Source organism: Colletes latitarsis, chromosome 9, assembly GCF_051014445.1.
Source record: "Colletes latitarsis isolate SP2378_abdomen chromosome 9, iyColLati1, whole genome shotgun sequence".
In the NCBI taxonomy this organism is placed as follows: domain Eukaryota; kingdom Metazoa; phylum Arthropoda; class Insecta; order Hymenoptera; family Colletidae; genus Colletes; species Colletes latitarsis.
In genome coordinates this window covers 22059562-22087398 of record NC_135142.1, presented here as the reverse complement: position 1 = coordinate 22087398, position 27837 = coordinate 22059562, and the positions used below count along the sequence as shown (strand labels likewise).

The window sequence follows — 27837 nt, the reverse complement described above, 5'->3', positions numbered from 1 at the left end:
GCGTCTCGTAACGCAAAAACCAAAGAACCATCGCGCGCGAAACTATTTCCCTCCCTCCCCATCCCACCCCCCTTTTGACACGTTTTCTCTTCTTTATTTGCACGTTATAACCATCCAATCCCTCCTAATGGTCGATCGAAACGCACACGTTTTCGTTTTCGTTTCCTAGATTGAATACCCCTTTTGGTATCTCTACGAGGACAATCGTTCAATGTCCGGCATGCAACGGTAACTCGTTGCCGTTCAAATAACAATTTTTGTTTATCTCCTACATTTACAGTATTATGTACAACTGTTTGGCACCGTAATTGTCTCTTAATCGAATGATGCCAACGAAGGGTCCAAATATGAACACGATCCACGATGTTTCTCAGCCGTGACGATGCAGTTGCACTTGGCCGGCCCCGACGATTTCCTCGGCGCCTCCTGTCGTACAAATCGCTGCTTCGAAAGGCTTCACGTCCGTTTTTCTCTCTGTCAGAACCAGCCCGTGTGTCGAGAGGTGTCCAAACAGCGTGAAAGTGTTAGCACGTTAGAAGTTCCTTTGGCATAGTTTAGAAATGTACATGTCCGTATGTCCTTTACCACGTTACAGCGGAATGTGTTACCTTAGCGTATTTAGCTCTGGCAATGCTCCCCTTCGTACGGAAGGACGTTGCTAGAGCCGAATGGAGAAGCGAACATTGCCAAGTCGCCTCTGATTTTTACACCACGACGTTATAATTCGCTTCATCGAGGCGAGTTGGCAAAGCACTTCGCCGACGAATTTAATCCTACTAAACGCGTTACATTTACTCGTTCTCGTAATAGTGTTTTCATTCTTTTAGTTTTTTTTTTTCTCGTAACCTATAAAATGACTGACTGCCACTGGTATTTGTTCTTTTTTTTTTTTGTTTATAAATTCCAGACTGCCCAGCAGTCAGACGCACAACAGTTATCACAACTTAAAATCGTAATACCTAATACGTTACTCTTTTGTAAATATATTAATATTTAATCATAAATATTATATATATTTATTTATTTATATATATATATATATATTGTATTAATAACAACTGATCTTTATCGTACCACAATACTTGCTGTGGATTAGTAAAATACCATACGAAACGTCATGTACAATACGATACCCTTTCATTTTTCATCCCGGGATCAAGTAACGGGATATGAAATGCAAATGCGGAAGTAATGGCTGTCAAGCGAATAAACGGGAGGAGATATACGTTCAATGTTGCTCTCAATGTTGTTTGCAATCGTTCTATCACACATGTTCAGGTTTCTTTCACTTCTTTTATCATCTTTTTTTTTTTGTTCGTTTTTACTAAAAAAATATCGATCGAAGCTACGTACAATGCTATATAATGATTATTAACATTTAAAAATGAGATCTATTTTTCATCCTAGCAACTCGGGGAAAGGGACATTAAAGATCACTCGAGTTCATAATGAAATGTCCATAAACGAGCGTTCATTCTGCTTTGTAATTTGTAACCTTATCATACGTATGCGTAGTCCTTTTTATCCTGGCATTTATGGAGGAGTTTCCTTGCGTTGTTGTCGTCGTATTGATCGGAAAATCCGTGTGTTTCTTGCGCTTAACGTTTCAAGTTCGTACGGAGCGTGACCCGGCGGTCAGACAGACGAATTTCGAGGCCGATTTCGTTTGTTGCGTGTGATAGAGCCGTGCCATTTTCGCGCGCAAATACGCGGTACTCGTGGCGTGACATCCTCGTTCCGCTTGCACGGAATACGTTCGGTCACTCAGAAGATTTCTGGTTCCGGTTCGTTCGAGGGCGCGGCCTGAAGGGCCAGCTGCATGCTGGACTCTGTATTACGCCGTTTCATTTTACCCTTGGTCTTCTTCAGCATCGTGGCCTAGGAAGGGACAGGGTCACAGGGGGCGCACAAAGGAGCAATTGAGAAAATGTCAATGCCAGTAACCAAGTAAATAGCAATACCTCGACACTCCTTACACAGTCAGAATTTACGGACCAACAAGAGGATGTTCATATACGAAAAGAAGTTGAAACAAAGAGTAAATTAACACTCGAAGGACAGTTGCCGGGACGTCTAATCCAGTTCTATGGAGTTTTGTAATTAATAGAATGGACTTGGTACCAATATGTTTATTTATAAGGAATTCTGATTCGTTTAGAGGATGCAGACTCAACAGATTTTTTTTTTTTTTTTTTTTTTTTTTTTTTAAATTTGACCGTTAAGTTTGCAAAGTCCTTGAAGTGTTAATGCCTCAAGCTGTAAATACTATTCGAAAAAATATGCATAACAACTATATCACACACAGTGTTGTGAAGAAGTGCAGTAAATCCTTTCATTCTGTCACAATGTTATAGTAACTGAGTTACCAACTGTACTATTTTCACTTTTAGCGATAGAATTTTGCTACCCGCCATTTTGTTCTAACGCCGCTCGTTCACAAACTAGCGAAAACAAGGAAAGGATTTACTGTATAGGTTTTGCTATAAGAAAACATTAAATTGGATGTTGCACTTAAAATAGGAGAAAAATATTTTCCATTTTTGAGGAAACCAAATGCTAGAAATGCTGCATCAGAAATTAGGAAAGAAATTATTTTCCAATAAGACAATGCTTGTTTCTTTTTTCTTTTAAAGTTATATCATGGAATGACCATTACTGTTCACCGAGTTCAGTGTTCATTAAGAATATCGACCAAACTTTGTCGAACCTACAATTTTTCACAACACTGTGTAACAACAAGCTTGAATGGCGCCGAGCATTTAGACTTTAGGGTAACTAATAAATTTCCGGACAAGCTTAAACTTTAATAGCATCAAATTATCAACTATATATCCGATGGTCAGTAAAAACATTAGCGAAGAGATTTATAAATCGTCGAAATAACTGAAATAAATTTCAAGCAAAAAACATACATATAACAAGGAATGATCCTCAATTCGGAAATTCAACAAATTCTGAAACTTTAGTAATACAAATATAAGGCTTAAAGAAATTGCTCTGTGTAAGTTTAGCGTATCAAACTTCTGCAGATATTTCTAAACTTCTTTGAAGGTCACACGAGTTTGAAGTTGTCCAAGGATTTGTTGATCACCCTAATACATCGATAAGAGTGGCACAGAGGGCTACATGCGACGGAAACATCGAATGGATATTTACTATACAGGAAATACATGTAGTGTACATCTTTCGCATGGCGTACCCACACCGAAACTCCCCCCACCCTCCCATTGTTGCAGAATCTGCACAATCGGGGAGTCTAGGCGGAGCACTGGTCGGAAACTTGAATCATGAATTTAATCGATCGACTAGTTGCAAGCTGTGGTTAGGTTTTGTTGGTACACTCGTCCGTGCTCTTGCCCGCCTCCCCATTAGCGGGTGGAATCGACGGTTCGGTATTCCGACGCTTGATCTTATTTTTCTTCAACATGGTAGCCTGGAGTGAACAAAGGAACGAGGAGATATTAGTCAGTGTGCGATCAGGGGAGGATTGCATGCACTGCCGGACACCAGCAGTTGGATTATGCTTTCAGGAAGACTGCGCAGAGCGTCACGATAAGTAAGTTTAAGCGGCTAGCTAGTACAGATGCTCCTGCAGAGATTCAGCGTGCGACAACTATGTTGATAGCCCCATCATTCTACACGAAATCGAACAGCATGAGTGAATACCGGCAATTCTAATAAGTCGAGGGTATCACGTCCCTAAACACTATCCAACAACCGTTAACCCTACGCACTGTAACTGTGTCTTCAAAGCGTCGTTGATGTCTGGTATTCTGCGTTAAGCGTGCTTAAAATGAAAAGAACACGTTACTTAATTCAAATTATATTAAATATTAAAAGTCGTACCCTTCAACTACTCGAGAAAACTAACATTACGCCTTAGCACATTCACGACCGGTAACATAATCTTATGTAATTTCAAAATTGGCATACTACTGCCATTCATAAGGCTCGTACAGGGTGTTCCACCTAATAATAATAAAATTTGCTCGGGTTATCGCGGAAAATGTGCCTAGAAAATATGTACAATAATTTTCAGCATACTCATCGTGCCCTGTTTTAATCTTCCTCAAAAAATGACATGCCAAGATTAATTTGCCAGTTAACGTATTAAAACATGTAGGAACTGGTGCGCTTAAAACACTGGATTAAAAAAAAAGACATATAACATCGATATAAATGAAATTGACAACTAATTACTGCACAAAAAATTGTAATGCAAAAGGTTAAATGAGGAATACAAATTAGGTGCAAACAGCGAGGACACAGTTTCAATGCCAAATACTTAGAGGGATTTAGAGTTTACTCTTACGGTGCATTACACCCATTCTGTTCTATATTTCAACGGAATTATGGGGTTTGTTATGAGTGTTTGTACTAAGATTACCTTCAGTGCTGACTTTAATACTACGATATCCCCTGGACTCTGGACCCACGGCTCCCCATCCACTTGTACCGGTGTATCAGAGTGCAAGTGAATCTTTATGTGTCCTCCCTGTGAGAGTTATGGGGATAAACAAGAAGAAATCGCCTGCCGTTCGAGTCTTATTACGACTACTTATAGTCAGCGATTGAAAATTTTTCTGGTTTCCATGATTTCAACCATTCAAACCCCGATTTTCACGTCATATTTTCCGATCGAATAATCATCGAATAAAACCTTACCTGAGCTATCCTCAACCCTGCACGAATACCAGATTGAATTTGTGCAAGATGCAGCACGCCCGTGACACCGACTACTTCCAACATCCCGTCCCAATGATTTGGCGTACAAAATTGATCTTCCTTGGTGTCTGATCCCCAGGGGCTTGCTCCGGAACCCCAACTACATTGTCCAGGAGAAACTCATTGAAGAAACATTGGGCAATCGTGGGTAGAAAATTCACAAACTAAACAATACCTTAAAATATTAAGGATAATTATTCCTTCGACTTCAGGTAATTCGACAAGCTTCCCGTCCACTTCTAATCGAATTTCTTTGTGAAAGTCTTTCAAAGGTTTCCGTTTTATCAACTTCTGTAAACCTAGCGTCATGTACATCCTTTTGTTATGCAGTCTGCTCTTGAACTTATCCGGATTTTCTTCTCTGGCGTTATGGAAGCCCAAACACAAATCGGCGTCGATACCAATTCCGAAGTAGTTGTTCATTACGAATATTTGCGTATTGTCCTCGCTCGTTGCACCGCCTCCTGTAATATTTAGGCGAAAAATGACGTTTTTGCCACCCATTTGAGATGATTGTAATTCCTGAACGTTGCTAGGTTGAAAGTTGTGTTTAATTTGATTAACCTCCTATATTGAGGACTAACTGCTTGTCTTCTTTCTCTTCTGGATGGAACACTACGGTCCATCGATCCAACAGGGATTCCTCCGCATCGATCACGTCGCGGAGCAAAGTCAAAGGATCTTCGGCACCAGTGTAGCCGGAACCCCAACACAGAACACGCGCAAGGTCGTTTCCTGTTCCCAGAGGAACGATGGCACACGCAGGTGAGGAGCACTCGCTGTCCTGACCTACGTTGTCTAAACACTGCAGTACCCATCCTATTGTTCCATCCCCACCGCAAACTAAGATTTTGTAATCCTTTATATGACGGAAAACGTAAAGTCTGCAATGCAATGGAAATTATTAAATTAATATTATACAAATCGTACACACCGTAATACCAGTGCTGTGCGAATTGTACAAAATGCTCCAGCTAACTCATTTAAACATCGACTTCATTTATTGTTGTATAAACAAATTTTTCAAAACAAACGTACATTTTCAGGGCCACGTGTAATGGCGGAATGAATTGTTAACAATACTAATTCAGATCGCGAACGAACGAGCACAGTATTCGTCGTTTGAATACTTCTTGAGATACATTTTGCCCATCCCTGTGCCTCACCCAGTATAATACATTAGATTAATAATTTACAGTGAAGCTATGGCTCATTATGTCGAGTATAATTAAGCAATTACGAGTCTTTTTGTTAACGAAGCAGGTTGCTTAATGAGACATAATTTTGCCAAATTTTATACACGATAATGCATGTAATGGAAACCACTTCTATGATTTTGTAAATTTTGATTTTAACAAAAATTGATCCCAACAAACATTGCATACTTCAAATTTCTTTTATGGTTCGAATATCGCATCTAATTAGTAAATATTGATAGCGTCTAAATAGCGATGTTTATTAAAGAATTCGAAAATGATTTTTAAATCTTGGCAATTATAAGTGATAGAGAAAATGTATTATTTCAAGCTTCCTTCGAACTACACAATCTTCATTTGAAACAGTTTTCGGTAAAATCAATACTTGCAAAGATGTCGAAGTGATTCTACGTGCCACACCCTACACACGATCGTCGATTAACCAAGTAGTAAATAACTTGCATAATAATTCGAATATAATTTTATTTATATTCCAATTCTTTATTTACTTAAATGCATAATACTTACAAAAATTTGTAAAGCAATAATAAGACATCAAATAAATGTATTTTTTTGGCCCATTTTTCTGGGGTTCTAGAGCCCCACTACCATTTTGGTGACACTCCCAACATCACCAACAGATTACAGAAATGAACAGAAGTGGAAGTGAGGGGAATCATTTCAGATCACACATTATATTTTCGGGAAAAAAATTTTTTCTCGAAAGTACGTAGGATTTCGGGGGTATGTCTATCGACCAAAAATGATTGTAATTGACCCCCGCAACCGAAAATAATTTTTTTCGAACGGTTTGAAATTTTTATTTCGCCGAAAAATTTCTGCATCCACTACAGAAAAAATTTGTGGAAATTTGTTTTTGATTTTGAATAAGCACAACCATGGGTAATATACTAATACAATTTATCAGTAAAAAATAAAATATATAAAATTTCTACGCTTTATTAGCCAACTATTGAGTATCGACATCACTGCTGGATGCATGCGGCTGTGACTTTTTTGTTTGTATAAAATATAATCCGTAACATTTACCGAAAAATACCTGGATTCGGGGTAAATATGCCTGTTACTCGGACATTCCGAGTGCCGGAAAATCGGAACCCTATTGTATTCGTAGAAAATTATATGGAAATAATTGATCAAACTCCGCTAAATAATTATAGTATATTCAGTATATTAAAAGTAAAATAATCGTAAAATAACGTAACATGTTAGTTTTTCAAATGGCGAGATTTTGAAGGCGATCAGATTTGGTTGAAAGTATATGTTTTAAGTAAGAGTTGTAAATGAAATCATAATGTAAATTAAACGTTAAACAAACATTCATTAGGGATTAAATGTATTTTCTCTGTTACGTACCCAGGAAGTGGTCCTCCATTGTCCAGGTCGAACACCTGATACGGATTCAAAAGTTTACGAAAGCTGGAGATCAATTGAAGTCCTTGACAACCACCGGACTTTACATTCACGAAGACGAGCAAAGGTTGCACACCTGGTGGAACCATGCTTGGCTCGATACTCGGTAGCAGCATAACTATAATCACGAAAATATCGACGTAATTAACGCACATTGTAAAACACCTGTAACGTTGACCGATGAATGGCGTGAAAAGGTACCTAATAGATGTTTGTCCTCGTATTTTGATTCTCGTAATGTATACAACGCTCTGACTGCCTTATTCGCATCCTCGTAAATGATTACCATCGAGCCGTACTCGTAATATATGGGACCAATCGAGGAGAATTTATTTTCTAGGAAAACGACACACGAATGTTTATTACGAGTATTAATCGAGCCCCTTAGTTGACAAATAAAGTAAACCCCTTTTCTCAGTCTTCCTTTTAAAATCCTCATATTAAAAATAATAATTTTGGACTTATGTTAGTTGTCAATCGAAGAGCTCAATTGCTATTAATTATTGTTCGAAATTTCTATTGCTCCATCGTTCAATCACAGCTGATTACCTTTGCCTAAGAATTCGGTCAACATGTTCTCGTAACTTCTTTCCGAGAAATTCGGTGGCAGGTTACCCACGAATAAAGCTAAGTTAGGTCCGTGAGGATCTTGCTTCAACTGCAGATAGAATCGCATCAGCTCCATTTGCCTGATCGAATCTTTCCCTAGCTGCTTGACAATCTCCCATGGTTTTTCGTCACGAGTTAAAACTCTTTCGGTGACTGGACAAATACAAGTAATTAGATGTAGTTACACATTGCTGTGATTAAAGAATGATGTGAAATAATAATGGGAACAGTATATTGGGACAAAAGAATCCCAAACCTCAAAATTTTAAACGAATGCAATTGAAGAAGTTTAACTGTTAATAGGCGTTAAATTTACCACCGCGGTCCAGAAGAATCTCGCTACATCTGTAATCTTCCGACTTGAAATTTTCCAGACCAAATTTCTGGAGTGCCTCCTCGATTAAGTCGGCGATCGTTGTTGTTTCCGTGACAGGTACTATGCAGAATGACTCTGACACCTGTAGCTTGCCCGGATAGACGCGCACTTCTCCAGCTTCGCTATCCCTGTAATCATAAGATCAAATCCGATTACGTGCAGTACAATCCAATACTGTAAGCAACACATTAAATCTGTAATAGAAAATATACAAATAAAAAGGAGAGAAATGTACAACTTACTTGAATCGTAAAAAGACAGCCGGACGTTTCCCCTCTTTGCGATTCAAGTTTAGAACCGGCGTTGGATCGCATAATTCGGTCTCCTCCATAGCATACAGGTCGGTGAGGTAAAAGTTACCTGAATTAAACAAAAAAAAGAAACAATTATTGATCCCTTTCTAAATAAATTCCAATGTAAAATGCAACTGCATTTACGCACGAGAGAGGAATGTTTCCCCTGATACGAAACTATTCTGTTTGTAGTTATCAGTTCGATCATCACGTGGGTGTGCAATATAATGGTTAACTACAGCCGTAGGCGTGCATACACGTCTGACAGATTGAGTTCATATAAATGTTATTGATACCTACGTACACGTACAAATTTGATCTGATACCAGAAACATAAATTTTCTAACGCGAGCGGTTCTTAAGTGTATTATTCCTGTATAAACCATACACTTTGAAACAATATTTATTCATACGTTTTCCTTTACTTTAATTTACGTTCTTTGCTTTTGTCAATACAAAATTACAAAATTCTTTCGTTCTTTATAAAAGTTCTTACAGGTTTTCTTTTCTGAAAAGATTTAGTTTTAATATACTAGAGCTATTGCTTTTATTAAAATCTGTTAAAAAAGAAATTCGTATACACGCATGACACGGTGAACTTCAAATGTCCTTGGGTTAGAAAATGTGACATTTAATCGAAAAAGCGAAAGCGTATGAAAGTACAACTAACGAATTATGAGCCATGTTACCAAAGGTCAGCTAAAGGTCATGGTTTCATACACGCTTTTTTCGTCAGCCCAAGAACACGGTAGTAAAAAAATAAGGTTCATTTTAGTATCGATTTGTGAAAAAGCTTCGTTTCACATTCTTCGCCCCAAATTCTTGTTTCCTTTCTTGGCTCTTTCGGAACAGCAGACGCCATTGTCGCTTGGTTCTTTCTTGATTGGATTAGGTGATACACGATTTACAAGTACAAACTCAACAGTTCATTAATGATCTAACGAATGGATTGTTAGCAGTACAAGTACAATGGACACTTCGAACAATGATTTTGTTCTACGTACTGGGATCTTTCGTAATGTGAAATGCACGAAGCGCCGACGTCAGGACCTGTTCCGTGGTTGCTTGCCGTGGAACAGAGATCACGCGAAATATCCGTCGTCTGTGGGAATTATTGCCGTCGTACACCTTGACCATTTCTGTAGGAATACAGAAGATCGGTAAAAGATGTACCATGGACCAACCGCGTGGGACGTATCGAAATACCTTCGTCGCTTCTATCTTTATCTTCTTTCTCCTTCGGCGAACGTGGATCGCGACTGTGCGTACCACCTGGTGCTGATTCGCCATTGTCACGATACCTTGCGTCCGCGCTGCTGAACTCTTCCGATATGCTTCTCGCTGAAAAATGAAATCGATCGTCGATTTTGTAACACGTTAAGCTCCAGATCGTTCCGTTCGCGTTCGGTTTTGTACAGCACACCATCGAAAGTCGGGTGTAAAAATGCATCGTCTCGTTTCTTCAACTACCGTTAAAAAAAATGCAAGTATATTAATACGCTTGGCAGTCATTACTCAGATAACATTAATGGTGTATGGTAAGAGAAGCATCTATAGTAGCTAAGACACTTTCCCGGTGAGTTATTACGGGATCGTTGGACACGGATATGTTGCGGACCAAGTGTATCCGATTGGACCTTCAACCGGTGGTACTATGATACAGCTATTATCAAAGCGCTAATATATCGAACTGAAGAAATTGATCGTCGGTGGTCTGGATACGGATTCAATGAAACTTACATGTGAGACGTTCGGAAATTTTAGTGCATAATTTTATCGAAATATCGTATTTCGTAGCTCTGTTTCCTCCTAGAATCTGGGAGTATCTGTTCAAAGGGCAACCGTAGGAAATTGCAATTTCGAATTTGAAAACGAGAAACGAGCAAGATCCACGAACGTAACTATCGTATTTGATGCGTTGGATTATCGAAGTTCCAATCAAAGTACAGTACTACCTCGCTTCTTGCAATCAAATCTGATACATCTGTTACAATGTTTCGGCACCTTTTTTCTTTTTATTTCTGCTTTCAGTTACTCGAGCGAAAGAAACACGAAGTATCTTCAACGCAGATTGGCGCAAGTAGAGGCAGTACTGTGCTTAAAAATAAACTTCGAACGTATCGATCAAATTTCTCAAATCCTTGCCTATGTTCTTTCTCTACTGTAAAATGTTATTGTAAACGAGGCATCCACTAGCCTCGTTCCGTCCACCGACATTATGCACTAAACGTTTCGGACATTCTACGAGGTGCAAATTTGTGCGTTAACGGTCTATAGCAATTGCAACGTATGAGATGTTAGTGAGAAGAAGTGGGATAGGGAACACACGCGTTTACATATACTGGCGCTACAACGCAATCCTTTTTTTTTTTTCAAACTTCCAAGAATAAGTGATACCTCTTACCATCGGGCACGATGGGTTTGCAGAACACACATGATAGGAAGGAGATTTATTCAGTAGCATTCTTGCGCTTCGTTTGCACTGCATAGTGGCGTGATAAGCGTCACGGAAATCCAGCGGGCTGAGTGTGACAGTACATGCACCGAAGCAACACATACACACATGCTAGAACGTAAATGTTAACAAAGTAACAAACATTCATAGAGACGGTCAACAAGGTGACGCGAGGTGCGGTTTTATTTTCGTGATCGTTCGATTTATCCTACGCTCGCTGAAATGTAAATTGATCGTTATTACGTTGCATTAGAAATTTCAGTGTGTTTTCGAAATACATGAGCCTGTTGGTCAACGAAATGGCGGGTTCGTAATAGTCAACCCTTTGGAGACAGGCACTAAAATTAAAGAAAAGATGCGAAAGTTTGGTCGCTTATTTCTATGAAACATTATAAACTAAAACTAAATAAATTGAAAAATCCGTATCGCGTTTGAATTCAGGTCAACTATTAGGGAACGAAATGGTTGGCAAGTATTATGGAAACGCTATAACATAGTAAAAAGACAAATGTAAACAGTGCGTGGTACTTTCTTAAGAATACAATTAAGGTAGGAAGGAGGGAATCTAGTTATTAGGTATATCAAATTTGGAAAATGTTTGTATATTTATTTTTAACAGCTCCTTCCAAAATGGCGTGCAACATGAAGTTACTAAATCATCCTGTATATATTTGTGATAAAATTCTTTAAAGTGAAAATTTAAAGGTTGCCTGTATCCAAAGGATTCATTTAAATTATAGTAATTAACGTAACAATTTTTTTTTATAGGAAAGAGAAAGTGCTTTATCATCTATGGGAATATGGTTTAGTATTTAGTAGTAAATGCAAGGTTTCTCCGACGATTCAGTTCCACGTGAATAGTACGCATTTTATATAAACTTTTTATAAAATTATGTATCCAACGAAGAATCGTGCTAAAATATGAAAGTACTCAAAAATGTGATTATTACGCAGTCAGTACAATTTGTGGTGTAACAGCTTCACGGTACTGGCTGTGAATAACACATATTTATAAAAAATTAATTTACTGGTGAGACGATAATCTGTCTCTTATATGTATACGACAGAGATGAGATTTGTTTAAACCTACGAATCAGAATATTTAACATTTTATATATTTCTTTAAACATACATTAATTAATGAAACAAAATAATTGTATATGAGTCAAGGGAATCACTGAAGTGTTTATAATTCTGAATGAAAACATTTTAGTTTTGTCTATTTTATTTGTCTAAGATAGATGTTAAATACTGAACAAAATGATACCCATCTCTGACGTTCTACGTACTTCGAATAACTGTGGAAAGTATGAGCCTTGTACTTAAAAAATGGTGCAATATTGATTTAAAACGTATAAAAGAACAATGTCATTATACAGTGACGTAATATTTCATTCTAAATCGATTGAAAATTAATTATATATTAATTCTCAACTATTAAAATTCATCACTTTAGTAATGTATTCTGAAACAAAAAACAATGTATATCTACATGCCACGTAAATATACAAAATATACGTTACTTTAAAGTTAAAGGGCTCATATAATTAAAGCAAGCGCATTAATTGCAGCACTTCGTCAAGTAAGACAAAATTAGTAGTTAAAAAAGCAGCACTCTTAAATATATGTTCCTTCGACAAGATAGAACTAAATTATGAACCCTTTCGGTATGGTGTTGTCAAAGAGTTACCTTTCAAAATCGTTTGGATAAGAAATCATAATTATCGAAATAAAATTTAAATCCATCCGCGACTCTATCGTGGGACAAATTTTTGATTTCTATTTCTTGATCTATCTTCTATAAAAATATGCTTTTCATGAACATTTACAATTTAATTATTTTCTTCAGAAGATTGATAAATAAAAAAAAGGTTCAAACGTATATTTTTACATATTTCGCCCCCTCCAAGGAAGGTTTTTGGATCTGCCCTGAATTCTTGAATCAAAACCGTCCTGGCTCCAGGGATTCTAATCCTAACTCAATCCTGATTCGATCCTCAGTTTCGTAGAGTGCTCTACGTAATATACAATACTCTATAATACTACTTATTAGCCACAATAATAATTGTGACAGAATCTTTAATTTTGTCGAAACTTCGTTGTTTCCTGATATTATATTTGATACTATTTTTTTTCGATAACCCTCTCTGTACGACTCGAGAAGCAGTTCTCTCGTGGGTTACTGTGGGTTGCCATAATCTGCCTTGGCTAGCCAGGTTACGGTTAGAATCCCTGGCTGACCCACATGTGGCTCAGCGGACAGTGAATGCGTTAATGTTGATAAATGATCGATCCTGGGTCGTTCATACCGAAAGAGTTTAAAAGAAGTATCGTCCTGTAATACATCTTGATTCCTTCGGTTGGTGTGGAAAGATCGAAAATAAGTAAATAGCGTGACAAAGTGATAAAGTAAGAAAGTCAAAGAAGCGAGATAGATAGACAGAAGCGTAATGTACAAAGAACAATAATCACTACGGCAAAGTTCCGTTCTGTACCGTTCGGTTCGCGCTAACATCTCAACATCGATTATGCTCACACAAGACGAATGTCAGATGATGGTAATATTCTAGATACCTCGAACATAAGGAGGGGAAGCATGACAATTTCCATGGCAGCTACGTGGCAAAACTAGTGAAAGGCGCCTCAAAGCTTCGGATAGGCGGCCTGCAGCCCCATTTTGTTCACTCTCAGCGAAATCGAATTGCTCTCCGATGTTATCTTCAAATAGAAGCAAATGGTAGACCGAGCTTTTTATACGGTTACCATTACAAAGTCTGATTTCTACACAATTTTCCCTTCCGTTTTTAGTTAATATACACACACAACGCAGGTGTCTGCGATTTAATCGTAGACACGCGAATTTCGCGTCTCTTCACTTAACCCTCTATAACCCAAAATTATGTCTGACTTCTGAAAGGAAATTATACGATAAAACACTGTTAAACATCGGCACGGTACAATAGAATTTTCGGATAACAGAACGACAGCTTTTCTTTTCTTTGATTATTTTTTATACCTTACCAAACGTAATAAAAGTAACGTAACTAATAAAGAAAAATTACATAAATCCTTACTGATTGTACGTAGGGTTTGTTAGTATTGGTAACTCCTGGGAGTTACGTTCCATCCTGGTATGACGAATTGTAAATATTATTAGTAACGATAATACTATCGTGTTAATAAAACCACGACACACATTGATAACGAAATGAAATCGGTCTTTGAAAATGTATACGAAACGTGTGATCTCAGAGTTAAACGGGAGTTATAGAGGGTTAAACCTGTATTTCTGTTTTCCATTAGTTTCTTCTTTCTTGCGGCGTATACCTATTTTTTTATTGTTATTTTTTATTCTTAATAGGTTTAGGGCAGAGTGGAACGCCCAGCACGTGACATGCTTGATAAACAAAATTGTATTGCCTATTTATACTGAGTTTCTAACATAGGAAACAAATTATAATAATGTTATTGTCTCTTTTTTTGATAATTTTCTCGAAAATTTAGTCATCGTTTAAAATAAATTGAACATCAGAATCTGTATCAGCCTCTATTGGAATTCGTTTTAACGATCTGATAATCGAAAAATGAAAAATTTCTCTTGAAAAATGGCGCCTGAAAAGTACTCGAAGGAGAGTTACAATATTCAAACTGTTCAATTTTTAATCAAGCGAATGTAACTATTCCAAATACAAAATTATACGGTAGCCAGACACTTACAATGATGATAAAAAAAAACAAAAACGTGTAAACTGCATGTACGTTAAAATAGAAAATCGCTATAAAAACGTGAACCTGTATTGTATCATCGACAAACGTGTAATTGGCGTGCTACACTTAAATCGCAAACACTCAGTGTGGTGCAGCGACACACGACACCAATTTTTATTTTAATCGTCATTCACTATTTTCTAGACACAGTAAACGTAAAAAAAAGGTATTTTTGTCTATCTATAAAAACAAAATCAAATAAAAATAAAAAATATAAAAGCTTGGAACTCCGTGCTTGTTTCATCTTCAGCGAATGCTCAACCAATACCGTTTATTACTATATCTATTACCATAACAATTTAATTAGATCTATTATTCCATTTTTCATTCTCAGATAGTAGTGTTTATCCACGGTCGCAAAGTACATTAATTTTCCCGAATGTTCACCAAGAACCCCGTGTAATTGTAATTGTCAAGCAACATGAATTTACGTAGTAATCGTAAATATAATTACGCCTATTAAATGCACATCGATGATAGCGATTAATAACAGCGACAGCCACAGAAGCTATAATGTTCACAAATATACGCAAACTAGATACTCTGGTCGCAAACTTATTTTCGAAAAATTTAAAGGTATATTGCAGTAAAAGATACGTTTACCAGCGATTCTGATGAAAACTTAAGCACGTCATTCAAAGTGTTGAGTAAATACTATGTATTGTCCGTTTAACGTAAAGATGACGTGCGAATGAACAAAACCACGTAACAACGACAGCGCCATATTGGTAGCGGATGATTCTCCGAATAGATTCGGATAGAATAGAGTTTATACAAAATTTCATTACAAAATTTTATCGTCTATTCGTATTTCGAGTCACTGTTCCTCGAATCTATTTCTAACGAGAATCACGAATCCCATCGCGTGATAATTCTTTCTTTTATACATTTCATCTTTACGTTGAACGGCCAATAAAGTTTAAAAATTTATCTCCGTACTTATGGGACTAATTTTTCGTCTCCATATACGAATTTAAATTTCGTAACATTTCTTATTGATGACTTACTTTTCCCTTCTTATAATGTTATGTATCTTACGTTTTATTTTGATAAATTAATTTCTAAAAGCAGAAGTCAAAACGTATTCCGAGCGCACTGACTACTTCCTTGTTATACGCCCTCGCATTCGATAATTTAACTTTGTTCGTAAATATCGCGAATTTTCCAAAAAGTCAAAGTCAAACGATCGAAACTCGTGCGTTTTTCGATGGTAACCATGCTAGAATTAACTTTGATCGACGAGTGGTAATATTATCTTGCTGAAATGCTAAATTAAATCGCATTTTATCTCGAGTATACGATAAGAAGTGGTGCTCTATACTTCATATGCAATATTATTTATAAAAATAGCAATTTGCAATAGTCGTCACCTTTTATCGAAAAACTGATTTACCTGAACGTGTTTTACGGTTGTAATTTGTTACTACGAATGCGAAAGTTTGTAATTGTTCCTAAAAAAAAATAAGTAGAGCGCTTATGATCGTAGTCCATTCCTTCCTTTTATGAAACTTTAATACCTCATTATGACAAATTCATCTCGCAAGGAACGTTACCCAAGTGTCCGGAATCGATTTTGTTCTCCTTGAAATATATTTAACAGCACGAAAATTTAAAAGATACGTATGTATTTTTGTTCAATCTCGCATTTAAGGATTCAAATAGCCCCTTGATAATTATCATTTTGCAAACGACGAGTTTCTTCTTGATCATTCTCTGCATCTGTATTTTAGAAGAAATACAGATTACAAAGCAGTCCAATTAATATTAATTTATACAATTGATGGCAGAAGCTAAGAAAGTCGATAGCAACAGAAGGGGCGGAAGCGGCCATTTCGCTAAACCAGGAGCACCCGTTAAGAGAATATTCTACCACAAAATGCACATTTTTAAGTTCCTTTTGATAATTTTTTGACACAGAACTATACAAATTTTCCTTTTAGTCGTTTTCTCCTAAAATATATTTTATCTACGAAATATTCGAGGGTTGTCACGATGGAACTCAACATTTTCAGAACGATAATCTTCCAGAGGCTGTTTCGTTCCTTTAAATTCGATATTGAGCGTAGATAAAAAGATACGCATCTCTTCGATTTTCGTGCCAGACGACATATTTTCAAATCAGAGTCAGGTGTTTGGCGAAACGTCGGGCAATCGTCAAGTTTGCGTTTTCACGAACCTTTATCCTCGGTGTGTGAAAAGCTGAGAGTGCGATAAACTGCAATACGGCTGTATAGTAATCGCTAGAGAAAAGTATCTGCAGGAAATTAAGACAGACCTCGACAGAAGGCTCGAGCGACGTAGGAAACACAAACTAGACTCGTGACAGAAACAAGTTCGATAGTTAAAAAACACGAACGGGGAAGTTCTTATTTTATTCAACAGATTGAACGTGGCATGCTCAGAAGAAGGAAACACGTATTATAAAGTCGAGTAGTGTTCTTACACGCGTACGAATGAGCGTATGCTAAACATCATGCAAAAGATTTATGTCTAAAAAGAAAAATCGATAATATTTATACTGTTATTTTTCTTCACGCGTCGATGCAGATAATGAAAATTATCTTATACGTTTCGTTCACCCGTTACCTCGCGATATAAGATAATGAGCATTATCGTGCACGGACAAATTTTTTTCCTAGCGACTCTCAGTATTCATTTTGTCCAAATGCACGTACACGTTTACGTGGGAATGATTCGATTAGAAGAAAAGAAGAGAAAACAGTGAATATTGCGTGAAATTAAGGGAAAAACTTCTATTTGCGTATGAGAAACATATAAAACGTGATTGTTCTATCTAAGTCTAAAATATCTTGCTATGATATATCACTGCTATGAGCATAGGCGTTTATGCATCGAGTACAATGTGATATTTCGTATGACAGTGTTCTTTTCTTTTTACAATGATCCATCGAATATTAATAACGTGACGTTTGTTTGAAGAAACCCGGAGAAAGTATATTTTAGAATCGAGAAGCTCGATCGCCTATGAAAGTCGAAACACTCGAATGGAGCCATTATTTGTTATCTGAGTTTAATATGCTTAATATCATCGATATTTTAAGATTAGATTTTAAATATTTGCACGATCGAAAGAGTTCCTTCGAGTTTAACATTTCGTGGGAATGTCAATCCCTTGTTCAAATAGGTATGCAGCGACAGATAAAAAAAAAATAGAAAATAATAAATTAATTTCAGTAAAATAACACTGTTGTACGGTTTCGTTGAAAAATTTCGAAATAAAACGTGTTTAAAACTGTCATTGTTTAGAAATACGTTTGTTAGTTAAAGAATTACTTAACGTCATTTATTAGAAAAAAATAATATTACAAACGCTTTGGAATAAAAATACTTGTAAAAGCAGAAAGTACGTAGATTCTTATGCGCTTTATAAATGACATAAAACCGTACGTGTCTGCTCAATTTATTTTCTAAAAATATGATTCATAATTCTGCTCGTATGTGTGAAATAATTAAACCACATGGGATCTCTGCCGTCATGGGGCACGTAACCACAGTATAGGATTAAAAAGGTTGAAAGACAGGATTACCTAAAATGGCAGGAATTAATTCAATTAAGTGAACGAGTTATTTACAAAATAATGAGGCTCAGATCCCTGGTGGAACCCGCGTGGTCGTCTAAGGATTAACTCTTCTATCTGAATGCTATTTCCATTACTGTACAAAGAGAATGACCATGGTGTGGAGCAGAAGAATAAGGCTAGCCTTACAGCGTTATTTTTGTAAAATGAAAAAGAGATATTAAAAAATACTAATTTTATTGTAAGTTTATCTTTAACTCTATCTTTCCACCACGATATTAAACACGTTTCATTTTCAAATCTTTCTATAGAACGTTCAAATTCGTTTCATCGTACAATTTTTATCAAAAAATATATCTATAGATTTTTAATAAAAAAAAAAAAAAAAAAAAAAAAAAAAAAAAAATTGATGAACTAGTAACTAACTAACTGAGAGAAAAACGATCGTTGTCGCGATAATTCTTAGAATTAAAGGTTTCCTTTTTCGAACTTTTTTCGTATCGTCGAGAAAAACAGGGAGATATCTGCGATTCCGGTCTCAGGTGACTCACCCTGTATATTTACAGAATATGTACATGTATGTGAACTTCATTCCACTACTTGGTATGTCCGGTCACGTGTTATGCATTCCCTAATCGATAGTTTGGATGTTTATTTGCACAATAGACACTTACGGCAGGAATACTCACGCGTCAGGACTTCTTTTCGACGTACTTGTACTCCGATGATCGCTTCCATGGGAACCTCCGTACGTGGAATACTGACTGCATGCGGTGGTAAGTAGATTGGTTCCAAATTCCCAAAGGTGCATTCTTGCGGGATATTTTTATAACAGTATGAGTGCAACTGTAATCAGATAATTGCGACGTAAACCGTTAGTAACGCGAAAGAAAATTACGGTTATCGGAGCATTTATTGGAAATGCATAAGACCGTGGTTCCCAAACTCTTCATCCTGAAAGTTTCCGCGGTTTCCAACCGGCCATTTTAAAAGAATAAACCACCATCGAAGTGATAATTGAAACTTCTATTTTTATAAACATTTATTTATCTCTTATTCCTTGATCGAAATTCTTATCTGGATGCAATCAAAAGACTATGATAATTAGTTTTTAAATAACTGAGGAAGCCACTAGGAATACTCCAGGGTTAAACTTAAGTTACAATGTTTAAAAACAATACGTATCCTTTATTTTTAGCTACTTTATGAGCCTGTAAAGTTTCATCAAAGTCGCGTAGGTGGAAGTAGAGGTAATTCGCGGATGTTCCTTGCAAGTACCCGTGAGATGAAATTGCAATTTAAACAGTAATATTACCGTCATGCCGCACCACTCGCAACGAAACCCGGAAAGGCACTCGGTAGAAAAGCAGCTTTTCTTGCAGGCAGCACATTTCGAACTGCTGGGAAGATTGCCTTCTCGCCAGTGATGAGTGTGTTTTACCTGCGCCAAGTCCTTCCCAGGCAAGTACGTGGCGTTCTCTTTGCAGTCTGCCACGGCAAAATCCTGGCACTCCGTGTGTACGAAGTACTCGCATACTGAAATCAGAGTTGCTACCAATCAATATCTGTCCTTGTAGAGCTTTATTCGCGTTTGCACAAAAGTGTGGTCGTTAACCCTCGAGTGACGGATCTTATTGGCTACATTATAGTAGGTACAAAGTCACAAAATTCGAAACATTAATTCTTTCAAAGAAGCAATGGTGATAACCGGGCAAATTGAATGTAGGTTTCATTTAAACATGACATGAGCCTCCCTTAGTCACTCTTGTAACATAACAGCCACGTATTTAGAGAAATAACGTCAGGGGGGCCGATACATCACGAAAACTTACTTTCACAGTGTACGGATAAACTATCATCGAACCGTTTGCGACAGACGTTGCAGAATTTTCTTTTACGATGTACCTGTTCGGACCAACAGTGTGCACCCGGGTTCTGTAACAGAAATAGCATCGTTCTCCTTTATCCGTAATTTTTAAATTGTCGAAAATTTCATTTGTAAAAGTCGCTCGACGAGAAAGGGATGACGAAAAGAGTAAAATATATGGAAGTACGATCGCTGCAAGTGCTAGCGACGATGTCGAATCCCATTGTGCGGCAAGTGTATTCTCACCGGTGCGTAAATATAGGTCGCCAGGAAGAATTCGCTCGTCTCCAGTCGCACAAAAGGGCCAAGAACAGAAACAGAGGGTGTTTCTTACCTTAATGAGGCTTGCCGCGACGCTGGAGCAGGGAGAGACGACGGCCTTGAGACAGCGGTCGTGCACCACGAAGTTACAAACTGCAACAACAAATACGCGAAATATGTTAAATATACATTTAACCCTCGACCAGGGAACTCCTACCCTTCATAAATATGTAAGAAGGGACTTTATTGGGACTTGCTTCTAGTAACAATCCAATGCTACTCTCCAAAACAGTGTTTCCCAAAATGGACGCACGTCCCCCACAGGGTTACAATTTTGAATATCTTTAGAGCGATTAAAGTGCTCTAGAAGTAGTTGGCTTTTAGTTGTAACTAGAATTATTTCCTTTTTATCGATAACTTGAATTTCAACGCCTCCGATTTATTTTGAAGTGCAATCGTACCTGGATAAATGCAACCTCGACGATTGCGTGAAAACCTCATTCGTTGCATTATGTTAACAAGTGGAAGGGGTGGTCACTTAGCTACGAGTGAAGTTGGAGGTGGAAGTAACAGGTAGTAGTAACTATAGGTGACGAGGGTGTACTGTGTAAGTGAGGCTCCTTATTGGATTGGTTACCTCGATCAGTGCATAAATCTCGATACTTGCAGAAATGTTTGTCGACCAAATAAAATCATAACGAATTGTTTTTAAATAGATTAATTAATTCAGATTAATATATAAATAATATAACTATTACATTTGAAATTGATCCGTAATACTGACTAAATTTTGTTTTTTTTTTATAATTTTTTCTTTATACTGTTGGATCTATAAATAATAGTAAATTATAAATAGTTATTCTAATTAAACTGTTTCATGTAATAAATTCTATGAAATGATCGATAAAAATCAGAAATTTGAGAAAGATGAACATTCTTTGATTCGAAAGCAGCGACTGAACAAATAATTAATACAACAGTCTGTTAAATAAAATGTATCCCGCGTGCACTGATCCAACTATGATGAAAAAAGTCTGCTTTACTTATTTTAAGCTCTTGAATCAGAGCGTGAAACCCTTCGCTGCTTTTAAACCCAATGAGACTACATAATCGTATAAGTATACTAAACTGTTAATGTCTCGCGAGTAAAATGCAACACAATAGTAAATAAACGTTGATAATAAACATCGGAAATTTTAACGTTTTCATAAATGCAGTTTCACAATAAAAAAAAAAATAGTTTTATTTTAATTCGTAGATTTGAGTACTGTCTCTACAGTCGATAATTGAAAATAAAAACTGTTAAGTATTTTGCAGTAGATGCATGCCAATAAATATTTCATCAGTAAGAACCGAGATAATATTAAATTTATCATTGGTTTTCCTTTACTGTTACTTCTGACGCAAATATCGATTTATTGACTCTTAACATGTTATTTACGAACCCTTTAGTTTCCACTAATATTAATAGCAGATATGAGTTGCAAAACCTTTTAGAACATATATTGGTTCGTATCGATATTCCATTAAACGTAGTATTATACGGGGCCGATCGGAAAATGTAACTTTATAATAAGAACGCTTAGCTACGGTGAAGTAATGCCGTTGTTGCGTCGTCGTTCTTTGTAAATTACAGAATAATTATGTAGGCCGACATTTTATAAGATAGATTGGCATTAGCTAAACTCTGTCTGCATTTTTAATTGAATTAATTTTTCATTCATTTTTTTTATTTGTTTGCGGCTATTAATTATACGTTGCAGTTAAATATATTTTTTCATACTATTATAGCTAAAAGTTCGGATAAAAATACCAGAGTGTTAAATATGAAATATTTTTTTCATTTTTGACGTACAAATGAATCTGATACGGTTTATCCTTCGCGAACGAACTTCTCTAATTATTTCGAGCAGCGTATCTGTTCATTAGATCGAAAAGAGCAATCTATTGTAGTTAAACAGTCCCTTGCAAAGTTTTTGACTAAAGTCCAGCATCAGTTCGCAATGCAATGTCTAGCTTTTAGAGTTCGCACTCAATTGTGGAGTTTACGATCTGTTTGTTATCTTCTCTCGACAATAACGAGCCGTCGAATGCATTCGAGAAACGTACCATATGTACACACTTTTCATAACACAACACTTCGACAAAATCGAGAGAAGAAAATAATTTACGACTCGGTCTTTGCCCTTCCATCGCCACTTAACGCGTTTCGTGCCAAATGGGTCACTGGTGACCCATCGTAGTTATCACCAAATGTTCGTTTGGTAAGCAAACATATTCTTCGGCACGATGTTCAAACAAAACGGGGAAAAATAAAGACTGTAGAACCTATAAAAAATTTAACACAACTGTAAATTTCGTACTCACAAAAATAAAATTCATAAAATGTACGATAATTCGCTTACCGTTGCTTTTACAGTAAACATGCACGCAACAAAAGTTGTTGCAAGTTAAATTTGGAAACCTTTATGTTCTATAGAAATTTTCGATAGAATCGTTAGTAACCGAGATATCGACCCGACCCTTCCTGGCTTTAATACCCTACGAGGGTGAGTAGCTGAACAACCCTATTTATTTGTGGCCTAGAAAATAAAACGAAGAACGTCGTACATCAAGCAGCGGTGAAATAATTTTTGCGTTCAAATAATATTTTCTGACTTGGACAACATTGCATAATTCAGCTAGTAATTTATTATTGCAGTCTGACTTTTAAAGATCCATCGAAAACTTGGCATTCTGAACGCGTTAACCATTGAATAAACTGGTAACAGAAGATTTTGTAACAAATAATGATAACAAATTACTATCGTATAACAGTGCACTTATTATAACTAACTTCACTACCATTTCAATTTTCAGTTTTAAACTCCATCGATGTTACTTCCACTTTCAGCAATTATCGAAACAGGTAGAAGCAACACAAGTCCCGCTGCCTACACTATATTTCCGGGTTGCTAAAAATAAAGCCAGCCTTGAAGACGCGTTCTGTTATTCCACAGTTTCCATCATATGCTTTTTCATAAATTTCTGATTGGCGTCACGAGGTGAATGACTGTTAATAAGTTGGACGACCCGACGAAAATAAAAACTCCGACAAAGACCTTGGAAAAGCCTAATTTACGAAAGGAAATTGCAATCTACTTATAACCATCGACTAACACCGGTTTAACAAATTCCACGTTCTTTTATACGTTATATCGTTTCATTTAATTATTATAATACTTAAACGAAAACGAAGGAATGCAAACAGTGATTGGTCAGATTTGCAACACGCAGTTCTGCCAGTAATTTCAAGATCTATCGAGGTCCGTGGTATCGTCGTTTCGTATCGATCGCCCCTCAAAATCCCGCGAAAGCTAAAATTAAGATATCGGGTCTAGAAATATTCCGAATATTCGTGCAATCTCGTCGTGACGCGTCGACCAACGGCTCCGAGTTTTGTTTGTGAATTTACTCTGAGCACATGGTCAGTCAACTTTTTTATCGTCGTACGTCACGATAAAGAAAGGGAAGGCCCGAAGAAAATAACATCGATGGAAGTGTATCATTGATCAACATAGAGAACGGTTCGCTTTTCCGTGGAAGAACGACGTTTTGGCGTGGATGTGGATTCTAGGAATCGAGAACCTCGATGGCGTTGGCGTGCTCGTATCGAGCACGTCGATATGCTTGCGTGGTCTACGTATTCCAGATCGACGATTCTAAACGCTTTGGACACCGTTGCGCTGGCTTTGAAAGCGTTGTTACTGGACGCTTTCAATCGGTTTTTACCTTCGTCACATCGATACGCTTTGGACCCATCTTTGGGACCATAGTTGGCTCGAACAAAGAATCTACTCGATTAACGAGGGAAGTTACACGAACGACATCTTGCTTCTACTGTCCAGAGATGTGCAACATTTCATTCCTATAATAAATCTCTGAAATATATAAGAAACACTCTTAAAGTTCTCAATTATAAATTTGCTCTGGGGGTCCTAAAAATTATTGACGCAAAACCATTTTTAAACAAATTTAAAAAATTTATCTATATTGTTAGTATACCGGGATAAATTGAATCGCTACCGTCCAAAGCTGTTAATATAGATTGTCGAATATTGGTTGCCAATTGTTCGTACGTAAATAGATTCGATGCATAAACATGCGGTTGTGCTTGTTTTTTAAAAGGGAACAAAGTGCATTCGCATCGAATCGTTTCGATCGACGAGATCAAAGTTAAAATTAAAATTACACCGTGGCTAGCTAGAAGGAAAATGCGTTTCAACGATTAATCGTACCGTGTCCAAATCGATCGATTCTGAATTTAAACACGCCCGGTTGCGCTCAAAGTTCCTCCCAGACGCCTAAATGCCGGAATCCCGGGGTAGCCAAACTCATGAATCGAGCCGATTGTTCGATTAAACAATACAAAGTTCGGAAGTGTTCACGGATGCTTATCCTTTACGGCCTCCGCTCGTCAACGAGCTCTCTGTCCCCTACTCGTCCCCACTCCAGGTTCCAAGCTAACCCTCTTGTCGTGTACCCCTTCCTTCTGCTCTCTCCAGAGTGTAACAGCTACCCCACAACACTCCCTCCCTTCCCCCCGCGATCAATGCTTGTGAAAAGCCTCGATGCGCGCGCCCTCGCCTAGAACCATCGTACGCCAGCTCGATTTCCCTCAACTGTTGAGTCTGCTGGAATTTTTGCGGCCCCGTGTCCCGAAGGCGGATCCTTCCGGGGGCCACCGTTCAACACGATGCCTCGAGAACGACCAAAAGGTTTAGGGGGTGACGACGAGGACATAGTCGTTGGTATTGTCTTCTTCCCGTTCGATCTGCCCCATCCTGCAAGGGGTAAACACTCGAGCAGGAGTGTGCGCAAATCGCGACGGGGTGGATAATGTGGCGCCCTGTTATCGGGCTCCAAAGATGGTGGTAGCTTTGGACCAAACGAGAATCTTCGTAGACGAGAAAATAATTGCGTAAAATCCTCCGCCGACGAATATCTATTGCAAAAAATGTAACTGGCAATTTAATCTATGAGCAGGTTTCGACGATAATTATGTAATTTTATAAATTGAAATATTTTCTGAAAAATCAAAATTATAGGACCAACCGTTTGATTTCTGAGTAAACTGATGTATAAATTTTGGGATCGGTTCGATTCCTTAACGCGGTCTCTGAAAGCAAAGCAACATATGCAAGTTGGCGCGAAAGCGTCCCTCCCTTTCTTTCCCGAGCTCCCGTGAAATCGTAACGAACGCTCGGATTACTTTCACAGACGCGTAATCTGTTGCTAAAACTTCATTAGGTGTTTCGTCGAAACCTAGAATCGGCGTTCGGCGGCTTCTGGATGAACGTGCCTACCCTCTGCACATACAGTGAATGGACACTTGCCATTCATCATTCCTGGAGGTCAGCCAGTTTCAACTTTGCACGCCAACCAAGGTTTCGGAGCCCGTGAAAAGGCGGGACGAGCGTACTCCGGGTGGCAATGCGCCGCGTATTCGATTTCGTTACCGAACGCGCTCATATCGATCGGTCCTCCGGCTTGCGGTTTTTCTGTGAAAACTTGCTCGGCGTCCTGGGACTGGTCGGCTCGTCTCAGCTTCCTCTTTAATCAATGGAAACGTGTATATTCTCTGAACGATTTGCTAACGTTTCCACCCAGAGTCTGACCCCAAAAAAAGAAAAAAAAAAATCTATCAGGAGACTATTTTTCAGGACCCAGCGAACTCCGATCGTTTACAGAATTTCTCGATCAATGCGCATGTCTCGAGCGAACCCGACCAGCCTAAGTGGCGATACAACTACCCAAACATTGCCCCTTGACGATGACACGATGACAATTCGAGATTGACACGATAACGTTCTGGCCCATGTTCGGTTCTCCCGATCGAAAACGCATCTTTGGTTACTAGACGCGAACCTAATATACATACACGATAATGGAAGAACGGAGCTACGAGAGGGTGGGTGGTACCTACCTTCGCAGATGTACCCCTGCTGTATGAGGCCCCACAGCGTGTCGGTGCAGCTATGGCAGTACGTCCGCTTGTGAAACGTCTTCTTGCTGAAGCTGTGCCCATGGCTGGCTGGAGTCTCAGCCGAGACCGACGCCATGTTCCCCGTTCCACCGCGGCACCGCTCACGCCAGATTTTCACCGTGAAGCTACACAGGGCGCGCCGCGCGTCGATGACAACATAATTACACGGCAGCCACTACGTGATCTCGAAACCGTACGCGTACATAATTGCGTAGCTGCAGCTGCACCCGCGGCTGGCTGCTCGGGTCCCTCGCGTCGAACCGTCGTCCTCGTCGCCGTGCAACGTACCTAACGCGCATTATTCCCGAAGCTGCCGCCCCTAGGGCCGACCGACCGGCACGGCACCGTACGCGAGACCGAGTTTCCGTTTAATCGTACGCCAGTCAGCAGTCACCACTGTTTCGCGGCTGACCATCACCGTCGTCGGCCGCTGCTACTGCCGCCTCCGCCTCCGTCGGGAGCTTCACTCGCGGTACGACGATGCGGGTGTCGCGTTCGCGCATCCGAGCCACGGAGCGGGCGCCGAGTGGCCGCACTGACATCAGCCCCTTCGTCACCAGCGACGTCCAGTGCCGGAATCATGCACGAGCCAGCCGGGGGGGGGGGGGGGGGGGGGGGGGGCGTCCGCGAGGGAGCCCCGTCGGGGGTCCCTCGACTTCTCCCGATTCTTTCCTCTTCTTCCTTTTTCGATGATCTCGATGTCCGCTGTACACGCCCTCCGCGTTCTCGGGCCGCGTAAAATTCTACAAAGATGGAAATTAGTTCGGTCAGGTCACGCGAGACTCGGCAGTCAACTGCGTACACAAATTTTCTAGTTCTTTCGTTGTACACAGCGACATGATCTCGATCGCACCGAGAGTCTTAAACATTTGCGGCACTCGAGCTACCCGGAACCCTTCACATTTTACGCAATTTCAGCTACGCGTTCGCGATCTACGGCGAAGATCAGGGCACTGAGGTGCAGTCGTCCGATACCATCGCCTTCGTCAGCGACGTCGAAACGGTGCGCGTCGCGACCTCCCGTAGTCTCGAAGCGCCCAGTTCGAGCGCAACGACGGCGCCGCTCCGCCCCACTGTACCGTCTCGAGGCTCAGCGCGCTTCCTCGGTTCCGTTTTCGGTACACGCCACCGACCCGAGTATCGACTCCGCGCTCGATTCGCGAAACCAGCTTACGCCAGGCCCGTATAACGCATCGACGGCGCAAACGAAACGAATTTTCGACGCACGCAGCACAGCCGCTTCGAGACCGTATCGTCGACTCGCCTCGACGACGTCAAACCGACGACAC

General features: G+C 38.8%; 1 protein-coding gene across 7 annotated transcripts; it reads right to left on the bottom strand.

The window, feature by feature from the left end:
* Positions 1 to 235: 235 nt before the first annotated feature.
* LOC143345944 (diacylglycerol kinase theta) lies at positions 236 to 27837 on the bottom strand. 7 transcript variants are annotated; one of them, XR_013080356.1, is made up of 19 exons: positions 26489 to 27837; positions 20597 to 20676; positions 20228 to 20330; positions 19711 to 19931; positions 19070 to 19241; positions 13663 to 13806; positions 9840 to 9974; positions 9638 to 9772; positions 8583 to 8700; positions 8281 to 8468; positions 7905 to 8117; positions 7557 to 7691; positions 7299 to 7473; positions 5290 to 5609; positions 4901 to 5189; positions 4666 to 4825; positions 4388 to 4495; positions 3200 to 3433; positions 1775 to 1878 (listed from the first exon to the last, which is right to left on the bottom strand). XR_013080356.1 is itself a non-coding variant. In XM_076773592.1 (18 exons), exons 1-18 carry the CDS (start codon positions 26622 to 26624, stop codon positions 3323 to 3325), a joined length of 2943 nt encoding a protein of 980 aa, XP_076629707.1. In that variant the 5' UTR covers positions 26625 to 27837; the 3' UTR covers positions 236 to 3322. The 7 variants fall into 7 exon arrangements, 6 of the variants coding, with proteins under 6 accessions (XP_076629707.1, XP_076629706.1, XP_076629708.1 ...); XM_076773592.1 differs by having other exon boundaries at positions 236 to 3433; XM_076773591.1 differs by lacking the exon at positions 3200 to 3433 and having other exon boundaries at positions 236 to 1878.

Excerpts from the sequence above, each read along its gene's own strand:
- LOC143345944 (XM_076773591.1), bottom strand. The coding sequence starts at position 26,624 with ATGGCGTCGGTCTCGGCTGAGACTCCAGCCAGCCATGGGCACAGCTTC. Across the intron at positions 19,932-20,227 it reads TTTATCCGTACACTGTGAAA|TATGCGAGTACTTCGTACAC; the intron begins GTAAGTTTTCGT and ends CTCTGATTTCAG. Across the intron at positions 8,701-9,637 it reads TCACATTACGAAAGATCCCA|GTAACTTTTACCTCACCGAC; the intron begins GTACGTAGAACA and ends TGTTTAATTCAG.